This window comes from Lepisosteus oculatus, chromosome 5, assembly GCF_040954835.1.
Source record: "Lepisosteus oculatus isolate fLepOcu1 chromosome 5, fLepOcu1.hap2, whole genome shotgun sequence".
In the NCBI taxonomy this organism is placed as follows: domain Eukaryota; kingdom Metazoa; phylum Chordata; class Actinopteri; order Semionotiformes; family Lepisosteidae; genus Lepisosteus; species Lepisosteus oculatus.
In genome coordinates, this window is record NC_090700.1 from 25,895,456 (window position 1) to 25,917,326 (window position 21,871).

At 37.3% G+C, this 21,871-nt stretch overlaps 1 protein-coding gene across 4 annotated transcripts in view; it reads right to left on the reverse strand.

Annotated features, from left to right (window-relative positions):
- The window catches only part of LOC102693938 (multidrug resistance-associated protein 1-like), a 187,280-nt gene that overhangs the window by 99,703 nt on the left and 65,706 nt on the right, over positions 1 to 21,871 (reverse strand). For all 4 annotated transcript variants that reach the window (XM_069190221.1, XM_069190220.1, XM_069190223.1 and 1 more), the window contains 4 exons: positions 21,443 to 21,589; positions 7,800 to 7,884; positions 7,359 to 7,425; positions 6,809 to 6,935 (listed from right to left, as the gene is read on the reverse strand). In XM_069190221.1, the coding sequence (XP_069046322.1) occupies positions 6,809 to 6,935; positions 7,359 to 7,425; positions 7,800 to 7,884; positions 21,443 to 21,589 (426 nt within the window). The remainder of the gene's footprint in view (positions 1 to 6,808; positions 6,936 to 7,358; positions 7,426 to 7,799; positions 7,885 to 21,442; positions 21,590 to 21,871) is intronic.

Here is a 21,871-nt window from a genome sequence, read left to right on the forward strand (position 1 = left end):
GGTTTTCCAGAAAAAAAGCCAGACCTCAGAGAAACAGGTACAAATTCACACTTAACAACATTACATTAACACCTAACAACGGGAGCAGGGCCGAATTAGGCCAGTACCCACTATTGTTAAACATACAGAAAAGAATATTAAAGTATTGGCTTTAGTATTAGCCATACAGAACATTAAAGTGCCCCTTTCCATTCAGCGGGTATCTGAGCCACTGTGTCCTATCTTCTGACAGTCGCTGTTGTGAATGTCTGTAGAGTGTATCTTATTTTTAGTACTATATTTTTATATTATATACCCTATTAATCAAACTCTAAGAGTATGTATCGGCTTGTCCCCCTCTCCCGCCCCTCTCTGTGTACAGTTCAGTAGAGCCGCCTGTCCAGCCAGCACATGTCCAGAGACATTCACAACAGTGACATATCATAAAACGTTTGCACATATAGTTAAATTATTAGTTGTTTTTCAGGAAGTTAAAAAAAACACTTGAATTACTTATCCAGTCTCTCGAAATAAAGTTATTTTTCAAGCAATGCAACAAACGTTGGGCAATGTGTTTTTTTTAAATCCAACATTGACAGCTACATCTTAAATCTTGTCAGTCAGCTCTTTTTTCTCTATTTGAATTGTGGCGATTCAGACAACCTGGGATAACAAGTGGTCTCAAAGTCACCGAGCTCACAGAGCTTCAACAACAGATGACAATTCCCTCAGTCCTTCCTTAGTCTTTCTGAAATTTATCGGATTATGAGTGAATAAAAGCATTTTATTAAAAACACGTTTGCATTTGTTTGGGAGCTATATTATGTATTTTCATATGTAAGATATAATGATGTGTTCCCGCTTACACATCGCACGACTTTAAAAGCTAGAAAAACAGGTTTCGATTCACATTATCTGGCGAGCATTGTTTTGTCAAAGGACAGCACAAAAAAACAGACAATACGCAGGGGGAGGGAGGGCAAGCGAGAGAGAGTTTTTTGCCATCTGTCAAAAAAACCCAAATCACCCAGGGCACAGACTCTGGGGTGATCATTGTGTGGTACAGAGTGGAGCTCAGTCACTCCAAACAAGTAGTAAAGAGTCAACAGTTGATTTAAGGACGCTCTGTCAAAGTGCAATGAAATACAATATTGTTGTTGTTGCTGTTATTGTTGTTTTTATCCTGTAAATCGTGTTCCGCCGGGGATTAAAAATTTTATTTATTTTTTTAGATCGCGTATCCAATTAAATAGCAGTATAACCTTTATGTGATATCACCTTAAGGACAGCACATACAAGGGTTAATTGCAGAATGAACCGCGCCAAGAAATTTAAAATAGTCTTCTTTAGGTGTGAGGGTAGGAGTGGATCGCAGCAGGCATAATCAGCAAATTAGGAAAACAAAGAACAGGACAGGTGAGACGTGTATCCAGAGAGCAAGTGATCAGAAAAAGGGACAGCTGTTACTCCCAGGTTTTCGACGCAATTGTTTTAACTTGCTAATGCATCAGACACATTTCCTGGTGTCCTTGTATTAGCTCATTAGTATGGTGTAAGTTTTATCTTTACCATACCATACAGTATATAGGTACAGAATTCAAGCTGCACCACTGTAGCTTTGGTAAGGAGACAGACAATGGCCAAAATCACAAAGACTCTCTCACACCAAATAATGAAGATGAAAAGAAACAGGTCAACACGGGACATTGTACAGCATTTGGCTTCGATGGACATCTTCGTTTCCGAAAGCACAGTGAGACGACATTATAAAGGGGAGAGGAGGCAAAGAGAATCTAAACTGAGGACGATTCAAAGGTAAATAACTTTCTAAAAATACTTTTCTTGCATGTAAATACAACTACGCACATTATTTTTAAAACTAACTGTTGTTCTCTTTTTTTTCAAGTCCTATTATGCGAGCTATCGACAATCCGACTGATGAAAATGATGAGCTACCCGCGATGCAAGTCCAAAGACGGCTATGGGCTGACCTCAGTGCAACCGTTAGTCTGACACCGATAAGAAGAGTGCGCAGGAGGCTTGGATGGAGATACAGAAAAACCAACACATGCCCCATGATAAGGCTAAAAAACAAAGAGGAAAGACTCAAACAAGTGCTCCAATGGATTGAACAGGGGGAGGCATTTCAGGATGTACTTTTCACCGACGAAACAACAGTGGCTCTGGAACAGTTTTCAACAATGTCATTTTGCAAAAAGGGGAGATATGTGGACAAGCCAAAGCCCAAACATCCACTGAAGGTTCACGTCTGGGGGGGTATATCTAGAAGAGGCCCGGGACCACTTCTTATTTTCGAAGGAATTATGGACCGTGAATTCTTCGAGGAAGTCATGGTCACAAAGCATGCCGCCCCATATATCAGGGAGCACTTTGGATCAAGGCACCGTCTCTTTCAAGACAACGATCCGAAACACACAGCAGCAAGGGCGAGGCTTGTAGCTGAAGGAGTGAACTGGGTGAAAACTCCAGCCGAATCCCCAGATCTAAATCCGATAGAGATGGTTTGGCTTTCGCTGAAAGACTACGTTCGGAAAACTGCTAAGCCCGTCACAAAGCAGGAACTGATCGATGCAATCTATAAATTCTGGGAGGAAGAACTGACCGAACAAAATTGTAACAATTTTATTAACAGGCTGTTTCATGTTCTTCCTAGGATTGTTGACCGGGGCAGGGGACATTCGGGACTGTGAGTCTGAGAAACACAGTCTCACGTTTGTGGACAGTCTGTCCACAAACAAAACATTCCTGTTAGACAAGAGGAATGTAAAAAAAACAATTACTTTTTGTCAGTGAAAACCTGTGTGTGTGTGTCTCTCTCTGCTGGATGTCTCTCTGTCTCTCTGCTGAATGAATAAAAGCATTTTATTAAAAATGTGTTTGTGTTTCTCTGGGTATTTACTTTGTAATCTGTGGTTTACATCTACTGCATTGCTTTAAGATACCACTTTTAAAGGTGATATGTAAAATATAGTTTTTTATTATTGTTATAGAGAAACATGATCAGATTTTTCCTGGTTCAGAAAAAAAGATCTAAAGTGCTACACCTAACTTTCTTAATTCGATTTAAAGCAGTGAACTACTGTAGGTGTAACATAACATTCAGAAATACAATCGAGAATAGTTTTGTGGTGTTTGTATAGATGAAACGTTTCTGAAACGTATAACGTAACAAAATTAAAGATGATTAAAATCTGTAATCTTTCCACTTGTATTGTATGTCATCGGAAAATACAAGAACTTTCTGCTTTGTGTAAGGATGGTATCAAAAAGTAATCAAAGTGGTGAGAAAGCTGTGCTCAATGTATTTAAGGGACGTAAAAAAGGAGATGCTTCATATTGCTATAAAGTTATAAATGCAGACGCTCCCTCGGTGCCGCGCCGGGTATAAATATCTAAATATAAATTCGTACCGGGCAGAGGCCGAAGAGCGCCCGGCTGGGGTGCGCGGGGAAGAGCAGGACAGGAGTGAAAGTGGTCAGGTTAGTGGTTAGGAAGGCCGCCGACCAGTGCGGCTGTCCCACAGTGAAGCCGGCGTACAGTCTGGGCAGGTATAGATTACACTTTTCTAAAACGTATTTGAAAAATAAAAACTTACAATCTAATCCTTCCACTTTTGATCCCAAAATCCCAAGAAAAATAAATCTAAACGGGGAGAAAGCTAAGCTGAAAGTTTATTAAGATACTTAGAAGACAAAGATACTGTATCAATTTATGTTGCATTTGTCTGATTATGATTAAAAAAAACACATATAATTAAACACGCATTTGCGATTTAAATCAAAACACGATTTAAATCAATATAAATGTTTATATTGTAACGCATACTTTCCAGCCTCCATTTCTCTATAAAAATTTACTCTATTACAAATTAACAATTTGTTGATAATAGAAATGTTAGGTTCTCTAAAGCTTTGTGATAGTTGACCCACCCAGGCAGCAAAAGAACAGCTGCACTGGTAAGATGCGACACCGATAATATGATTAATAACCTTTTAAATCTTTTAAATCTGAAAGGATCTCCCCCCAACACACACACACAATAGAAGCAGGAAGCAGAAGCATGCATGTGATATAATATCATGTTGTGATATTTTGAAATATAAAAGTCAATTGATTGTCCATAATATTGCTATTCTATTTTTTTGAAGAAATGTTTGTTAAAAGAAAAGTCACAGTGCCAGCTAGATTTGAACACACAACCCGTGAGTTGGTAATCAGGCACGTAGACCAGTGGGCTACAAGGGAAGTCACATGAAGAGAGAGGTGAAACAGCCCTACACAGCCCTGTCGCAGTACACAAATATAATTATATCTTATTTATTTCTTTAGATACACGATTCTTTTAACACAGTCTTTGCTGTGCTCTTGTTGATCCTTGTGATATTTCGAGCTCTGGTTGAATGATAAGTGTTGCAGTTTAAATAATTTTCGTAGTTAGAAATGATGGAACGCTCTGTTAAAAGCAAGGGAGTTTTTATGTCTGTTGCAGTTTTTTTGCAACATGAATATAATTATATCGTTATTAATTTCTTTAGATACGCGATTCCATATCATATTCCCTTTTAATCAAATTCTAAAAGTATGCTTGATGACTCCGGTATCACATTAGTTAAAGACTTCGATGCTTAAAATGTTTAGGGAGAAATGGAATACTGGTGTGTATGTTTTCTTTAAAGTACCGAGACCAGCCATATACTGTATGTTTAAGTTCCAAAATTAATATCGTTTATGGCCTTCACACGCGTTACAGTATGCTCCTATTCTTTTTATGCTCAGGTACTAAGATTTCCCTTCATTGGTAAAATCTCATATAAATATTCAATACTTAAATGGGCACAGTTAATAAATTAAATATAATGTATAAATATATATACATACGTATATACATATACATATGTATACAGTACAGTTTGCAGACAGTAATTATGTTTATGTTCCTAAATCAATATCTTTTATGAGCATGTGAAAGGCATGGTGAATCGGAGATTCTCAAAAATTACTGTACTTTGCATGATTGGAAACAAATGCGTGATTGCGAAATGCTGTGGTGTTACTTTTACAAAGACGGTCAATGAAAAAAATAATGTGGACCAGGGAAATACTTTGAGTTTACAGCTTGTCCAAGGTCATTCATTATTAATACTATTAGTAATATCTTCGTTAAAGACTTTGATGGCGACAGCTCAAACATGAGAGGTTGAGCTTTATTAGCTCCACCTTGCGGAAATTCCGGATACTATTATTTTGCTTGCGGTATTATAGGAGAATTTACGGTAACTAGCGGTATTTACCGGTAACTCGCGGTAGACCGCGTAAAGCGCACCGCAAAATAATGCGGTATCGCCCGCGCATTTTGAATGGCTGCATCTGTACATAGTATATCAGGGTCAATAAAACTCTTTCGAAGTCACGATCCATTAGCACAGGTGCACCTCAGGACTATGTGACCTCACCAGTTCTATTCACACTTTATACAAATGATTGTATGAGCAGTAGTCAAAGCAACTTCATTTTCAAATTCTCAGATGATACAGCTGTGGATGGCTTAATGCAAAGAGGAAGCAGTTCATCTACCAGAAATCCAAAGGTCTGTGCAATGGTGCGACAACAATAGCCTAAGTTCGAATGTTAATAAAACAAAAGAAATAGTTTTTGATCCCAGAGCATTTTTGATCACTCACAGGTAGTAATCCACAACAAACCTATCGCTCATGTTGATTCATATAAGTACTTAGGAGTACACATAGACAGTAACTTGTGTGTTACAGTGCTTATATTTCTTACGAAGACTAAGAGTATTTTGGGATTTGACAGGAAATAATGCTACTCTTTTACCATACTGTAATCGAGAGGATTATCAGATATGGTATACCAGTGTGGTTTGGTAATTTATCAGTTCAATTGAGATCGCAAATTACCCGTCTCATCCAAACAGTTTTGAAAGTCATGGGAGTGAAACAGCACTCCTCTCAGCAGACAATCTTTGAAAAAGCCATAATTAAACAGGCAGAAAAAAATATATCAGATCTTTCTCACATCCCCAATTCTGAATACCAATTTCTTCCTTCTGGCAAATGTTTCAGGATTCCCCAGTGCACTGTAGGTCAAACAAATACAAACATTCTTTTGTTCCAGTATCCGTTAAAGCCGTCAATCCAAATGGCAAGGATAAACACCATTTTTTACCTTTACAATCCACTTGTGTGCAATATGTTTTGTAATGTGTTATAAATGTTATATGTTATGTGTCATATATGTGCAATAGAGTGATATGCTGTGTGTCCACAAAAAGGTTCCCTCAGGGGATAATAAATCTTTCTTGTCTTAAATACCAGGAGATATTTGGTAGATACATTACCTGGAACTAGAACTCTGTGGTGAGTCACATGTATCATTTAGGAAGAAGTGAGCTGGCCAGTCTAAAGGACCAGCTTTAGGCAGAGGAAATACTGTTATTTCACTGGGGAGTTAATTTTAATTTACCGAGATATAGGTGAAACAGAAAAAAGCTGCCAGATAGATCAATTTTATTGTTGGGAGAACAATATTATTGCATCGATTTCAACATTAGTAATTCTGTTCAATATATTCCCATTATTCACCAAATTTATTCTTTTAATTCTGGTACATTCTATCAGTTCATCAAAATAACACCTGGTACCTATTCATGTGTTTTGCTTATGGAGCTTATGAAGATGGCATCTGTCACAGACAGGCAGAAGTCAGTGTTTAGGCACATGCAGTACAGTGCCTGATATAAGAGATGAATAGCTTAAGATTTAAGAGTTCCAGTGTAAAGCAACCCCACCTTCCTCTGGACGACACCATCCACCTTCTCTAGCTCTCCAAGGATGGATGACAGGAAAGAGGACTTTCCAGCACCCACTTGCCCCACCACAGCAACGAGAGATCCATCTACAATTCTCATGTTCAGACTGGCAACACAGAAAACAAATAAAACTCCCCTGGGCTCAGCAACCACATACACACTTGTTCACATTTCAAGAGCTTTGCAACAATTAGCATTATGCATGCTGGTAGCTTTGAATGTAAATAACAAATTAACATTCCTGGCCTCAAAACTTTTCCAGAATTAGTAAGAACCTGAGGATGCTTTTTAAAAAAAGACACAGCAGACCTGACACTGAATTTTTTACAGTTATTGTAAAAATCAAAAGAAACTCTCACATAATGAATATTAATAAATCAATTCTGTCTCAATAAAATATCCAACACTGTTAATTAATTTGGGTTTGAGTAAAAAACTTTCTATTTAGTGAAAATGTTAATGAAAAAATGATTAAGAGCAACACTTAAATTCCACTGTGCATTTAAGTGAAATAAAGGTTCCAACTCACTCTTTCAACACTACAGGTTCAGTCTTATCCCAACGGAAGGAAGCATTGGTAAATCCTACAGCAAGGTCTGTGACAAAGAGAAGTGTTTAAAATGTTTGAGAGAATAAATACTTCACAAGAGAATTAATTAAATTAAAACTGCCCATGGTGACATCGTGTGAATAAGTGTGTCCCTGCTTCACTGCATAATCTGAAGTTATTCTGTTCATAGTCATCTAGACACACACAGGCATGATCAGGACAAGAGCATGTGCAATACATTTCCATGTATAGTTAGTTATGTTACTAAGGCTTTCAGGCCAAGGGCTCTGATCATGGCGTATTTACATACTTACTAAAACATACTTACAAAAGCAAAGTAGTGATTTCTTACAATGGTTACATGTAAAAACTATTAGAGGGTTGTGCAAAAATATTATTTTATTAAAATTTCCTACATACCACCAGATTCAGATGTCTGAACATTTCCAGGATTCAACTCTTCACTGTTGAGGAAGGTTTCCAAGCGACCTAGTGATACTTTCATCTTCAAAAATACACAGAGCTCAATTCAATTACATTCAGAGAATTGTTATTTATATACAGATGCAGCCATTCAAAATGTACAGTACAACTCCATACCATGCAAAATTGCATTTTTTGCATTGGTTGTTAGTGAAACAATTACTTTATTTAATCTCTTTACTGTGCATGTTTAAATCCACTTAATAATGAATATTAATATGGAATATTTCAACTAAAGGGAAATTTTAATAGCTGAGCATAAAAATAAGTGGTGTCTGAAGGTCATAACTGATATTAATTTAGGAACATAAACATATTATGTATTGATAGTTTACATAAAAAATACACACCAGTATTACACTTAATTCCTTAACATTTTAAGCATCAAAGTCTTTCATTCGGTTACATACTGTGATTATTTTGGAAAAGTTTTAACGTGCTCCTTCTGACTATATTAAGCTTATATACTTCAGAAAGCTACAATGTTTTAACCTTTTCTATGAATACTTGCGGTCGTTATTGCAGGAAAAGAAACACATACTTTTAAGAATTTGATTAATAGGGAATATAATATGGAATCGTTTATCTAAAGAAATTAATAACGATATAATTATATTCATATAGCTCAAATTATCACAGTAGTACCCTTTCTTTATAACATCTGCATCAATTTGTCTCATTCACCCGCAGCTACCTGGAAACTTCTTGCCTGTCCTGTTCAGTTATAGCTTAAGTTGTCAAGTGGTGTGTTGGTATAATGGCTTTGGTATATGACTTGCATGCTGGAGGTAGGGGGTTCAAACCCAGCTCTTGCCATGAGTTTTCCTTTAAAAAATAAACATTTCTTTGAAAAACTAAAATAGTAAATATTTTAGACACTACATTGAATTTGTTGGTATTTCTAAATATCACAACACGTTCAAAGTTTAGTGAGTTAAGTGATTAACCTTTTCTATGAATTATTGCATTCGTTATGCAATAAAAATACAGTAAAAATCCTCAGACTATTTAGAAACTGCTAAAAAAGGGAATATAATATGGAATCGCTTATCTAAAGAAATTAATAACGATATTAATTTAAGGATCTAAATATATGTATTTATATAGCTGGTAGTACTACTGTAATCCACTTTCTTTGTAAACACGTTTTATTTTTATTTGACTAATTTACGCATGATGAAGTATGTACACTATAAAGATGTTTTTGTTTTTTTTGTACATATATAGTATAACATATTTAATGTTAAGTTATATTAATAATGAAATAAAAATGTGAATACTGTCAACTGTTCAACCGGTTTAATTCAAAACACTTTATTCAGTGGGGCAATTAAATAGACGCCTCAAGCCTCTATATACAAAATCGTATACAGATGCAGCCATTCAAAACAAGCGGGCGATACCGCATTATTTTGCAGTGCGCTTGACGCAGTTTACCGCAAGTTACCGTATTAATACCGTAAATTCTCGCATAGTGCCACATGATACCACGTGGTACCGCAAGTAAAATAATAGTATCCGGAATTTCAGCCAGGTGGAGCTAATAAAGCTCAACCTCTCATGTTTGAGCTGTCGCCATCAAAGTCTTTACCGAATATATTACTAATAGTATTAATAATGAATGACCTTGGACAAGCTGTAAACTCAAAGTATTGCCCTGGTCCACATTCTTTTTTTCACTGATCGTTTTTGTAAAAGGAACACCACATCATTTCGCAGTCACGCATTTGTTTCCAATCATGCAAAGTACAGTAATTTCTAAGAATCTCCGATTCACCATGCCTTTCACATGCCCATAAAAGATATTGATTTAGGAACATAAACATATTACTGTATGCAAACTGTACTGTATACAGTATGTATATGTAAATTTAATGTCTTTACAGTGCCCGTTTAAGTATTGAATATTTATACGGAATTTTACCACTGAAGAGAAATCTTAGTAGCTGAGCATAAAAAGAATAGGAGCATACTGTAAGGCCTGTGAAGGCCATAAACGATATAAATTTTGGAACATAAACATACAGTCTCTGTACTTTAAAGAAAAAATACACACCAATATTCCATTTCTCTCTAAACATTTTAAGCATCGAAGTCTTTAACTAACATGTGAAATAGCGTGTATAAAAAGTGGTAGTTTTAAGCTTTTCTGCTAATATAATATGGAATTGCTTATCTAAAGAAATTAATAACGATATAATTATATTCGTGTACTGCAACACAGTAATACAAGCTGTATAATGTCTGTCGATTCTATATGTGTAGGGCTGTTTCACCTCTGCTCATGTGACCTTCCCGGTAGCCTGGTGGTCTACAGGTTGTGTGTTCAAATCCAGCCGGCGCCGTGACTTTTCTTTTAACAATCATTTATTTGAAAAAATAGAATAGCAATATTCTGGACAATTGATTGACTTTTTATATTTCTAAATATCACAACATGATCGAATTTAAGTCATTTTTAATAACAATGAATAGTCACCTTCTTTTCTTCTGTCAAGGAAGGGGGTGGGGATCCCTTTAGATCTCCCTTCAGATTTAAAAGTTTATTAACCATATCTTCGGTGTCGCTTCTTCCCAGTGTAGCTGATCTTTTGCTGCCTGGGTAAACTATCACAAAGCTTTAGAGAACTTAACATTTCTTTTTGTTTTGTTTCTTTTTCATAAATGCAACAGTAGTACCTGATGTCTCAGTAGCTTTCAAAATTAAATTATGCATGCAAACCTGTGAACTAAAAAGATAACTAAAATATCCATCCATTTCAAATGGTGGCAAAGTGGTTAGCATTGCTATCTTGCAGCACTGGGGTCCTTTTTTTTATTGACATGGGGTACGCGGTGAGGAGCAGGACAGGGATTAGAAAAGCAGAAGACAGGGGGGCGTGTCCAAGGTGCGCTGGTGCACGGGGGAGGTGTGGCCGAGGCGAACAATCCGAGAGAGTAGTCCTTTGGGAATTTCCAAAACACAAGGGTAAGTCCAAAACCAGAAGATCCATCAGAACAAGAATTAAAAACCACGAAGGCCGGGTCGGAACCGGCGGACGGGGAACAGGAACGAGAACAGAGGTTAAAACCTTAACGGGACCAGGCGCTTCCAGGTCCCGGACTCGCACGATATGGAAATCAGATGCAGAGCCCGGATGAGCGTCAGCGCCTGGCTTTTAAGGTGGGCTTGGAATAGGGAGCAGGTGCATAGAATAAAGTCTAAAATGAAAGGGCTGGAGCACCCTTAAGGAGGGGGAACTATAATCGTGACAGTACACCCCTCCTTTTCAGGGCGGCTCCGAAGCCCTAAGAAAAAAAAGGGGAGAAAAAAAACCGATGGAATCCAGGCTGCCAGGGTGCCGTCCGGGGGGTCCAGGTGTTGGCTCTGCATTCTGTAACGAACAGTTCTTTCCGGACACTATGCGGACGGCACAGTCCGACGGAGTGGGGAAACACTAGGGAAACGTCATGCAGGAATACGAGGCAGAAGACAGGGGGGCGTGTCCAAGGTGCGCTGGTGCACGGGGGAGGTGTGGCCGAGGCGAACAATCCGAGAGAGTAGTCCTTTGGGAATTTCCAAAACACAAGGGTAAGTCCAAGACCAGAAGATCCATCAGAACAAGAATTAAAAACCACGAAGGCCGGGTCGGAACCGGCGGACAGGGAACAGGAACGGGAACAGAGGTTAAAACCTCAACGGGACCAGGCGCTTCCAGGTCCCGGACTTGCACGATATGGAAATCAGATGCAGAGCCCGGATGAGCGTCAGCGCCTGGCTTTTAAGGTGGGCTGGGAATAGGGAGCAGGTGCATAGAATAAAGTCTAAAGTGAAAGGGCTGGAGCACCCTTAAGGAGGGGGAACTATAATCGTGACACTGGGGAGATCGCCCGTTTTTGTGCAAGTTCTCCCTCTCCGTCCCTCTCTCTCAGCTGGCGCGGGAGTGCTGGCTGGCTGGTTGTGCCGAAAAGAAATAAAACACAGTTTTTCACTCCACAAAGTCTGAGTCTCTGTGGCCGTCTTCGCCAAATTCGATACATTCGTTTAAAAGGAGGCGATACACAAGTGTCCCCCTCTTTAACTCTTCAGTTTACAGAGAAATTTCACCAGAGCCTCACAAAATTGTCCAATAACAGTCTTGTGTCTATTTTTTAGTTTAGCAAGATTTAAGCTACAGTATATGAATATATACTGTTATTAATTTAATTAGATATGCGATTCCATATAATTTCCCCTTCAATCAAATTCTAAAAATTTTAATACAGTGTAATGTAGTGTGCTCTCTGAAGGCACCAGTGCTGTAGGGTTTGGGCATTTACTGGGACAATTATTAATGGTAGCAGTAAATCACAAAATTGATTCTTTTGATGGCTTTAGAATCCAACCATGCGATATAGCTCAAACAACGCACACACACACAGGTACTAATACACGAGGATACATTAATTAATACATAAAATATGCATATAAACCTAACAGATCTTATCGAAAGGGTTATCAGAATACAAAAGATATATATTAAGTCAGTTACAAAGTGTTACACATATCAAAAGGACATACGTTCAGTATATCATTCATTCAAGACTGTTTCGTAAATGAACTTGGTTATAACTTCTACATTAGATACTCAAAACAAGTACATAACTCTTAGGAATTAAATTGATATCAACTGGTTGGGATAACAATTGAATTCTCGAGCTGTAATGCATTGAAGTTGAATACTCATCCAATCTCGGGATTCAGATCTCCTGCGGGCACAAAGTAACAGTTGCAGGCTTGTTGTTGTCCAATCCGTGCTCTCTGGCTCGGAGCCAGGCTGTGCTGTGCGGCTTGCGACGGTGTGCTGCTGATGCTCACTGGCCTGCTAGTTAGTGTTGGCTTTAACTAGCAAAGTTTAACTAGCAAAGTGCACAGGAGAAAAGATGACTGTGAGTCCCAGCAAGTCAGGAAGAGGACCGGTTTGTTTCTGATGAAGAGCTAGTTCTGAATAGAGATTCAGCTGTCCACAGTTCCGACCTGTTCACGAGGCCTGCTGCTGGTGCTAACCTCGGGTGGATCCTCTGGTTACTCTCTGGCAACCTCCGCTCAAGACTCTTAGAACGAAGGAAAGTTCTGGCACTCGGACACACTGGCCATTCTGTGGTTGTCCGGGCTGAGTCTCAGGATGTTCAGGAGGCGCGCTGCGAGAATGTCCTGCCCTCGGAGCCTTCTGCTCCTGGGCCGTCCTGCCCTGGAATTCTCCTTTGAATTCCCTTTAGAAAAGTCCACAGAATTCTCCACTGAATCTTATTGAATCTCACAGGCTCTCTGTGTTGCCTGTTTTTACCTGGAGGAACTTCAGCTCGTTGATTGGCTGAAAGTTCCATGGGCATCAGAGTCCCACGTGGGTTACTCGGCCCTACCAGTCCCTGATTGGTTGATCAAGGTGAGATATGAGTCACTTACTCCTGACACTTAGGAATGCAGTCCAGATGTCCATCTGGCACTCCCTAGACAGATAGGCGCCAATGGATGACCATTGATCATGATAGCCAGGCTTAGCTAAGTCCATCCCCCTTTGGGAGCTGTCCTAGGAAACCTTATCAAAGGAAACCTTAAATCAGCCTGCATGAATAGTTTCTCTGTGGGTGCACCACAGAGATATACAGAGATGGGACCATTTGGGAAAGCTCAGAACACTTAATTCTTTCTTATTAATAAGCCTCGCCGCTACAACAGTGTCCATAATACTTGCTATTTTCGTTTTTCAAAGAAGCTTTTCATAGGCTTGAGGAGTCTACTAAATTGCCCACTGGATAAATTGTTTGTAAAGAAATCTGTTTTATGACTCTTTTTCTCCCCTTTCATTATAAGTAGAAGTAGTATAAGTAGAATAGGTGAGTCATCCAGTGAAAGACAGTCCCCCTTCCCCCCACGGACAGACTGACAAATGTTTCCTTAGAAAAAGAGATTCACAACGCATAGCTGTGTTGGTCTTCACAGCCGAAACGTTATGTTTTCTCTCTTCTCTTTTCAGCAGGGAATAAACCTATTACTTGTTCCTTTGCAGACTACACTACTTCTTAGTTAAACATTTGAAAAACTTTTTTTTTTTAATTTAACATGCATTCCGTACAGAAATAAAACAATCTTTTCTACAGTTGTTAAGCAGATTAGCAGGCTATTTTACTGACAAAATAGCGCACCATCCACCACTGCCCAGTGATATAACTTTAATATAAACAAGATCTAATACCTGGTGTAGTTTTTACAAAAAAAACGTTATTTTACTTAATCGAATCCCAGGTGTGCGTTCATAAATCCTGAATTACGTACTATGCTTACGTCTACCATAAAGATTTCAGTCCTTTGCGTATATTCTAATCGCAGAGGGGGCAGGGTGTGTGGGGACAGGTTAAGGCTGAAATCGAATTGATCTGTATTCTTCACACCTGAAACACTGTTTTCTCTGAAAGCGTTTTCTTGCCTGTTTAGCTGATCTTTTGCTGCCTGCACATGCTCACAAAGCTCCCTGGGTGAATTATCATACTTGACTGAGAAAGCTTTAGAGAACTTAACATTTTTATTAACAAATTGTAAAATTGACTTTTACATTAGCGTTATAAATTTTTCACTTAAGTGTATGGAGGAGTGTCAGCTGTCAATGAAAGCCCCCCCTAGGCTGGGCAAACGATTTTTTTTAAATTAAGGCAAATGAAAATTAAGGATGTTAAAGTGATGTAAAAAATACAAAAATGCACATGAGCAAAACGTTTTAGAAATGGAGCAGGTGAAAGGATTTGTTAAAGCAAGTCAGTTTTTTGCAACACATAAAATACATTTTTCCAAGAAAGTTTAGCCTTCGTCATTAATGACACCACTTAATAAAGACAAACGTAGAAATAAAAAAAAAAATTTTATTCAATGTTGGTAGCAGGATGAACTGTCAGGTTGAGCTAAGTGTATATTTTGTCGCAGAGTTGCTGCAAGATGTTAACAGTAAAAAAATGAGTTATTTCAAGAAGAAAATTTTCAGAATAATTGCAAATCTAGCAGGATAGAGAAAGCAGAGAAAATAGGCAGTTAGATTGATCAGATTAGTATGAAAAGTCATTTAGCAAAGAGGGAATGAGAAGAGTGACAAACTAGTATACTTTAGATCTTTTTTCTGAACCACGGAAAATCTGATCATGTTTCTCTATAACAAAAATAAAAAACTTTATTTTATATATCACCTTTAAAAGTGGCATCTCAAAGCAATACAGTAGATGTAAAAACAGATAAAAGGACCACAGATTACAAAGTAAATACATATACTGTAAGAAAGACAAGCAGTTAGAAGTGCTACCAAAATCAGAAAATGATGCAGATACAGACACTATGTCTTCTGAAAAGAGAGGTTTTGAGGTTAGATTTAAATGCACTCACGGTAGGTGACTCTGAAATCACTGGGGATACAAATTGAGAGCTCTGAGGTGTAGCTAGAGAAGGTCCTGTTACCCACAGAATGTAGATGTTCTCGAGGACAGCTAGAAGACCAAAGTCAGACAGACTGAGGATTTTGAAGTTGACTCAAAACTCGAAACCTGATAGGAGTTGCAAGGACAGACGTTATGCATCCCAATAAGGATTCTGGCTGTCCAATTACTTGCGCTTCTTTAAAAAAAGCAGGATAAGGTCCTCGGATTAATATATTATTAACTACTACATTAGCTAGATTGAGTGGATGGCATTCTAATGGTTTTAGATTCCAGGCACTATTGATAAGTAAACAGCCACCCCATACTGCACAGCATAGCATAATAGCAACGTCTGAAAATCAAGAAAACAGTAAAGTACATCTTTTCTCAGGATAACTCCCCTCAGAAAGAAAGCTTAGTAACAGTTTCAGTATGCCCAGAAAACAGTATGTCTTGCATAAGTGTTAACTTTCTGAACCAATGTTAAACTGAAATAAAACACAGGAAACCCAGAAATTACTGAAAGCACTCCCTATCCCAATGTATTGCCTGTCTAATTGCTTGTCTATTCCAAAAAATTATAAAACATTGCAGAAAAGATTCACAAACCAACACAAGGTTGTGAAAGGTCAGAGGGCCTGTCTAGAGTGTAAAACACTTGGTTGCAGCACTGTGAGTGTTGTGGTTTGAAAGCTATTAAGTCATGAACAGCGATCCTCTATTCCCGCGTATTGCCTGTCCAATGGTGAAAGATAAGAGGGCCTGCTTAGTATGTAAAACACTCGGTTACAGCATTCTGAATGTTGTGCTTGAAAAGCTATTGACTCGTGAATAGCACCCCCCTATCCCCTTGTACCACTTCTATAATGGTGCCATATTGAAAAACTAATTAAAAAATAAGGAAATGTTTCACAACCCAAAACAAGTTTTTATATAGTGAGGGGGGCTGTCTGGTGTGTAAAACACTTGGTTGCAGCATTGTGAATCTTATGCTTAAAAAGCTACTGAGTCATTAGGAAAGCCCTCCTATTCCAGTGTATTATCTGTAGTGTTATCTTATCATAACAAAATAAAGAAAAGTTTCACAACCCAAAACAAAGCTGGAAAAGGTCAAAGGACCTGTCTAGTGTGTGAAACATAGTTGCAGCACTGTGGGTGTTGTGCTTAAAAAGCTATTGAGTAATGAAGAAAACCCCACTATCCCAGTGTATTGCATGTCTAATGGTGCCATATTGAAAAAAAATCTAAAAGATTTTGTTAACACAGCTTTATCAGTGAAAAGACCAGGGGCACTTGGTACTTAGAATAGAATAGGTGGACCTTCCAATGAAAGACAGTCCCCCTTCCCCCCACGGACAGACAATGTTTTCACTGCCTATTTATACAAATATTAATAGAAAAGGTTAAATCATTACAACTTTTTATTAAGTATAGTCAGAGGGAGAACTTTTCCAAAATAACCACAGTATGTAACCGAATGAAAGACTTTGATGCTTAAAATGTTTATGAAGATAGTGGAATACTGGTGTGTATTTTTTATTTAAACTATCAATACCAGCCATATACAATTTACATAATATGTTTATGTTCCTAAGTTAATATCGCTTATGACCTACAGAAACATTATGCTCCTCTTCTTTTTATGCTCAGCTTCCAAAATTTCTCTTTAGTTGTAAAATTCCACATTAATATTCAATATTAAGCAGATTTAAACATGCACAGTAAAGAGATTAAATGATTAAATCATTTCACTAACAACCAATGCACAATGAGTGCCACTGTCGGTCATTTTGGCCAGCCAATCACATACTGCGGTAGAACGTGGTGAACTGTAGATAATTTTGTGCTGTACGGAGTTGTACTGTACATTTTGAATGGCTGCATCTGTAGTTTCAGTGGTCTTTTAATACCACTTAGTTATTCTCGATTATAATATATATTATAATATATATAGTATTCACATTCATGTTTTTAACATAATTTAACACCGGACACGTTGTAATATTAAAAATAATAAAGTCAATATAGTGTAATAATATTTATTATTTTAGATTTAAAAATGAGTCTTTGTTTGTTAGAAGAAAAACTAGTGCCCTAAACAGGAATTGAACCCAGACCTCTGAAATCCTAGAGGCATTCATCAAACCCACTTCACCAACGTACAGCATGGATGTATAACTGAAATGAACAGGTCAAAATGTTTCCAAAGTAATCACAAGTGAATGACTCAAAGAAACTGTTTACAAAAAGTTAACAAAAAAGGTGGAATCCAGTCATACTATCAGCTATGTAAAAACATTATATTTAGATCCTAAAATTAATATAGTTATTAATTTCTTTAATCACGGGATTCCATATTCCCTATTAAGCAGATTCTAAAAAGTATGTCTTTTTACTGAACGACGACAAGTATGGTCAATTTAAAATAGAACGAGCACGTCCAAACTTTCCAAAATAAATACAGTAAGTTATCGAATTAAATACTTTGATGCATAATTTTGTTATGAAAAAGGTTGAATACTGTGTATTTTGTTTATTTTAGGTACCACTACCAGCCATGTACAGTATGTATAATATATTTCTATTCCTAAATTAATATTATTTATGCTCCTGTTATTTTTATGCTCAGGTACCAACAGTTCCCTGTAAAATTCCATATTAATATTCCATATTAAGCAGACTTAAACATGCATGGTAGAGAGATTAAATAAAGCAGTCATTTCACTAACATCTAATGCACCACAAGTGCTTTTATTGATTATCTTTCGCCAGTTAATCATATGCCGCGGTAAATCACAACCCCTGTAGTGTGTTACTGGGTTTAAAAGCACATTCTGGATGGTTACATTGTAGAACAACCAAACTTAAACGTTGCCCGGAAAGGTACAACAAATCTACTCCATTACGTTCTGTGCTTAGTCTTTCCCTAAAAATATAACAATGTTACAAAAAAAAGCATGTAAATAAAAATAACCCTTTCAGTCAGTGTAAACTTTTCCTGCAGTGAAATTATCTTAAATCAGTGTTGACATAGCACTAACTACAGTAACTTGACCTCTAAAAAATGTTCAATTCCAAAAGGAAACCGAACAACCTTCCCTTTTCAAACGGATTAACCTGATTTGACTGAATTGAACACATACATTGCAGTGAAGTAACTTAATTGAAATGTGTTACCCAAGTTCTCAGCAGTAAGAGGTTCAAGGAACTCTCTATCCATGTAGTCTTCTGTAAACTACCATGTTGAACAAGCGTTCGCCAGTCTGTGCCTTCATCTGCAGGATGGTGGGATAATGCTAACTTTACTCCATCCTGGACTGTTTTATCTCTCTCTTACATGGGGAGAATGCCATCCTATCCTTGTACAGCATCAGTGACAGATTGGGAAAAATTGTGATTCCAAGATCCTGTACCAAAGGTCTTTTTCAGCATGGGAAGCAGAAAAGATTTGGACTGTGTCTTGGAACTGGAACAGCTTGATCATGAAAGCCCTTGGCTTTGCCTTGTCATTTGATTTAGAGCTAAGTAGTAGACTCTCTCAGATTCTGAGATGGTGGTAAGCTAAGAATCTTAGGCAGCCATCTTTACAGAAAAGCAATAGCATTTTAATTCAGTTCCTGATGAAGGTAAAATATTACTCTTTTTTGCTTAGTTGGACAGGATTCCAGATGGGTCACTCTCTGCACTATGATTTGTTGCTCTCAGAGTAATGTCTCTATTAGTAGCCGACTTTGTTCAGCCGTGGAGATAGCATCTTGGATCTTGGAAATGGCCAGCTACATTTCAGTTAGAAACCATGAAAACACAGTTTCTTCCCAAAATCTGCACACAGTGATTTAAAGTTGTCCCTTTTCTATGCTGGAGCTGTTTTGGGACCTACAAATGCAGCCATTCAAAACAAGCGGGGTACACTGCGGTATAACGCGGTGGGCGTGTTGCATCAAAACGCTGTATAACGCATCACTTCCCTTCATACTGCAAATTACCGTATGCAAATTAGATTATGTTAATAGTATCCGGAATCACCTTGTAAAACCGTCAGGACGAGCTAATAAATTGTAACCTCTCATGTACAGAATTTGAGCTGTCACCAGAAAACGCCAGTTTCGAATCCTGAACACTGCTGAGGGACAATCTTTATTCAACTAAGAATTTAAGTTGTATACTCTTTAGACTTTTAAATTTAAACTGTGTATTACAGCATGTTAATCATCATTCATTAAAAAGTTGGTATATTTTATGAAAGCAAGATTGTTCAGTTGGGTAAAAGTACACAACCTACCTTTATCATATACCTAATATTTTAATAGAAATATTTTATGCATCAAAGTCTTTATCGAAGATATTACTAATAGTATTAATAATGAATGACCTTGGACAAGCTGTAAACTTAAAGTAATGCCCTGGTCCACATTCTTTGTAACCGTCTTTGTAAACGAAAATACTATTTTTTCATTGACAAAAAGTAACACCACAGCTTTTCATTGATCTGATTACATATTTGTTTCCATTCATACAAAGTAAGTTTTGAGAATCTCCGATTCACCATGCCTTTCACATGCTCATAAATGATATTAATTTAGGAACATAAACATATCATGTAAACTGTATATGGCTGGTATTGGTATTTTAAAGAAAAAATACACACCAGTATTCCACTTTCTCCCTAAACATTTTAAGCATCAAAGTCTTACATGTGGTTATTCTGGAAACGTTTTTACGTGCTCGTTTTTACGTGCCATATACAGTTTGTAACGTAGGGGTTTCTATATTTATGTCTTTATTTAGTGGTTACATTAATGACAAAGGCTAAACTTTTAGCTTCCTTAACGCGTACGCCTTATGGCATACATGTTTGTTTTGGGTTTTGCCTGTTCACATATATCCCCTTTTTATAAAATGACATAGTTGAAAACTGTTCCAGAGCCACTGTTGTTTCATCAGTGAAAAGTACACAATGAAATGCCTCTCCCTGTTCAATCCATTGGAAAAAAGAAAAGGAGCAAAAAGCATATGATGGTCATTAACGATATTAATTTAGGAACAGCATCAGAGATATGTTTTTAACTGCACTGCATTGGAGAGAATACCATAGCGCGTTTTTTTTTTACTCCCTGGCCGAAACGGGCTTCCATAAAAATCAGTATAGCTTCTGGGAAATACATTTTTCCTGAATTAAAGTTGAACTTGTTCAAAGCGCCCTACATTACAAACTCCAAGCGTTTCATTTTGAGCTGAAAACCCTCACACCTGAAGAAGAATTCATAGCCAAAACGTTGCAGGCTGACGTGGCTACCCACCAAAGTAAATGTACTGCAGTAAATGTTTATATCATTATATCTAATTTTTATTTAAAAATTAAAAAAATCGTTTGCCCAGCCTGGGGGGGGGGGGGGGATCTGTTCTCATTGACAGCTGACACTCTTCCATACACTCAAGTGAAAAATTAATAACGCCAATGTAAATGTTGTATTTACAATTTGTTGCTAATAAAAATGTTATGTTCTCTAAAGCTTTCATAGTCAAGTATGATAATTTACTGTGGGAGCTGTATAAGCATGTACCGTGCATTTTGAATGGCTGCATCTGTATATATGGTACCCATATTTAAATGTCAAAAGTATCACTAAATTATGTTTAAAGATTTAGTTAGAGAGGTAAAAACCATGTTTGCAGAGATTGTACGCAGAAAATGTGAAAAATGTAGAAAACAGTAGAAACTGTGAAAGAACAATATTAAGTCTTCTCATAGTCTGAACAAGATTTAAAAAGTTTCATCTGATCCGAGTGAAATCTTTTTATCTCTAAATGGCTTGGTACTTTTCTACATTAAATGCCATCAGACAGTCCTTGATTTCTGTCTATATCTGTTCGGGTTTCCTTTGCAGGGCTTGAATTCATTTATTTTATTAAAGCACAGCACAAAAATATATACAAGCTTTTCCCCGAATATTGACTAAGGAAAAGCTGCAGGATTTCAGAGAAATGCAAATGCTTGAAAAAGCTTTTTCTTCTCAACAGATCCAATCAAACTGCCTGTTCAATACACTCTACAGCAGTCGCTTTGTGTCCTCATACAAAGTCTATTTCACCATCATGTCAAGCACAAATTTTTATAACTCCAAATTTAAAATAATTTCTTCCAGTACAGTATAACTTACCTGAACAACAACAGATATGACTGTAGGCAAGTCAAAAAGAGGAAGACGTAAAATGTTAAAAAGGGTGATAGATGTGAACACTCTGGATGCTGTTAAAACATTATCATCATCAACTAAGAGAAAGACACCAAAGGTTGCCAAGGAGACCTGTGGAGAATAATTACAGTATCTAGTGTTAATGTACCACTTTGATAATACCATATCATTTATCACAAAGGACAAAACACATCACAAGTGATTTGGCTACAAAATCTCAACTCTATTTTGGAGAGGAACAGACATAAAAATAACTCATTCTAATTTTGAATAGGTGTTTCTAATATTCTATGTAAGCATAATATGTGTATTGCGTCTGCATTTCCCCCAGTGATGAAATGATCACAATATGAGGTAGTCTAAACTGCAACAGACAAATTCATCTACTGCATC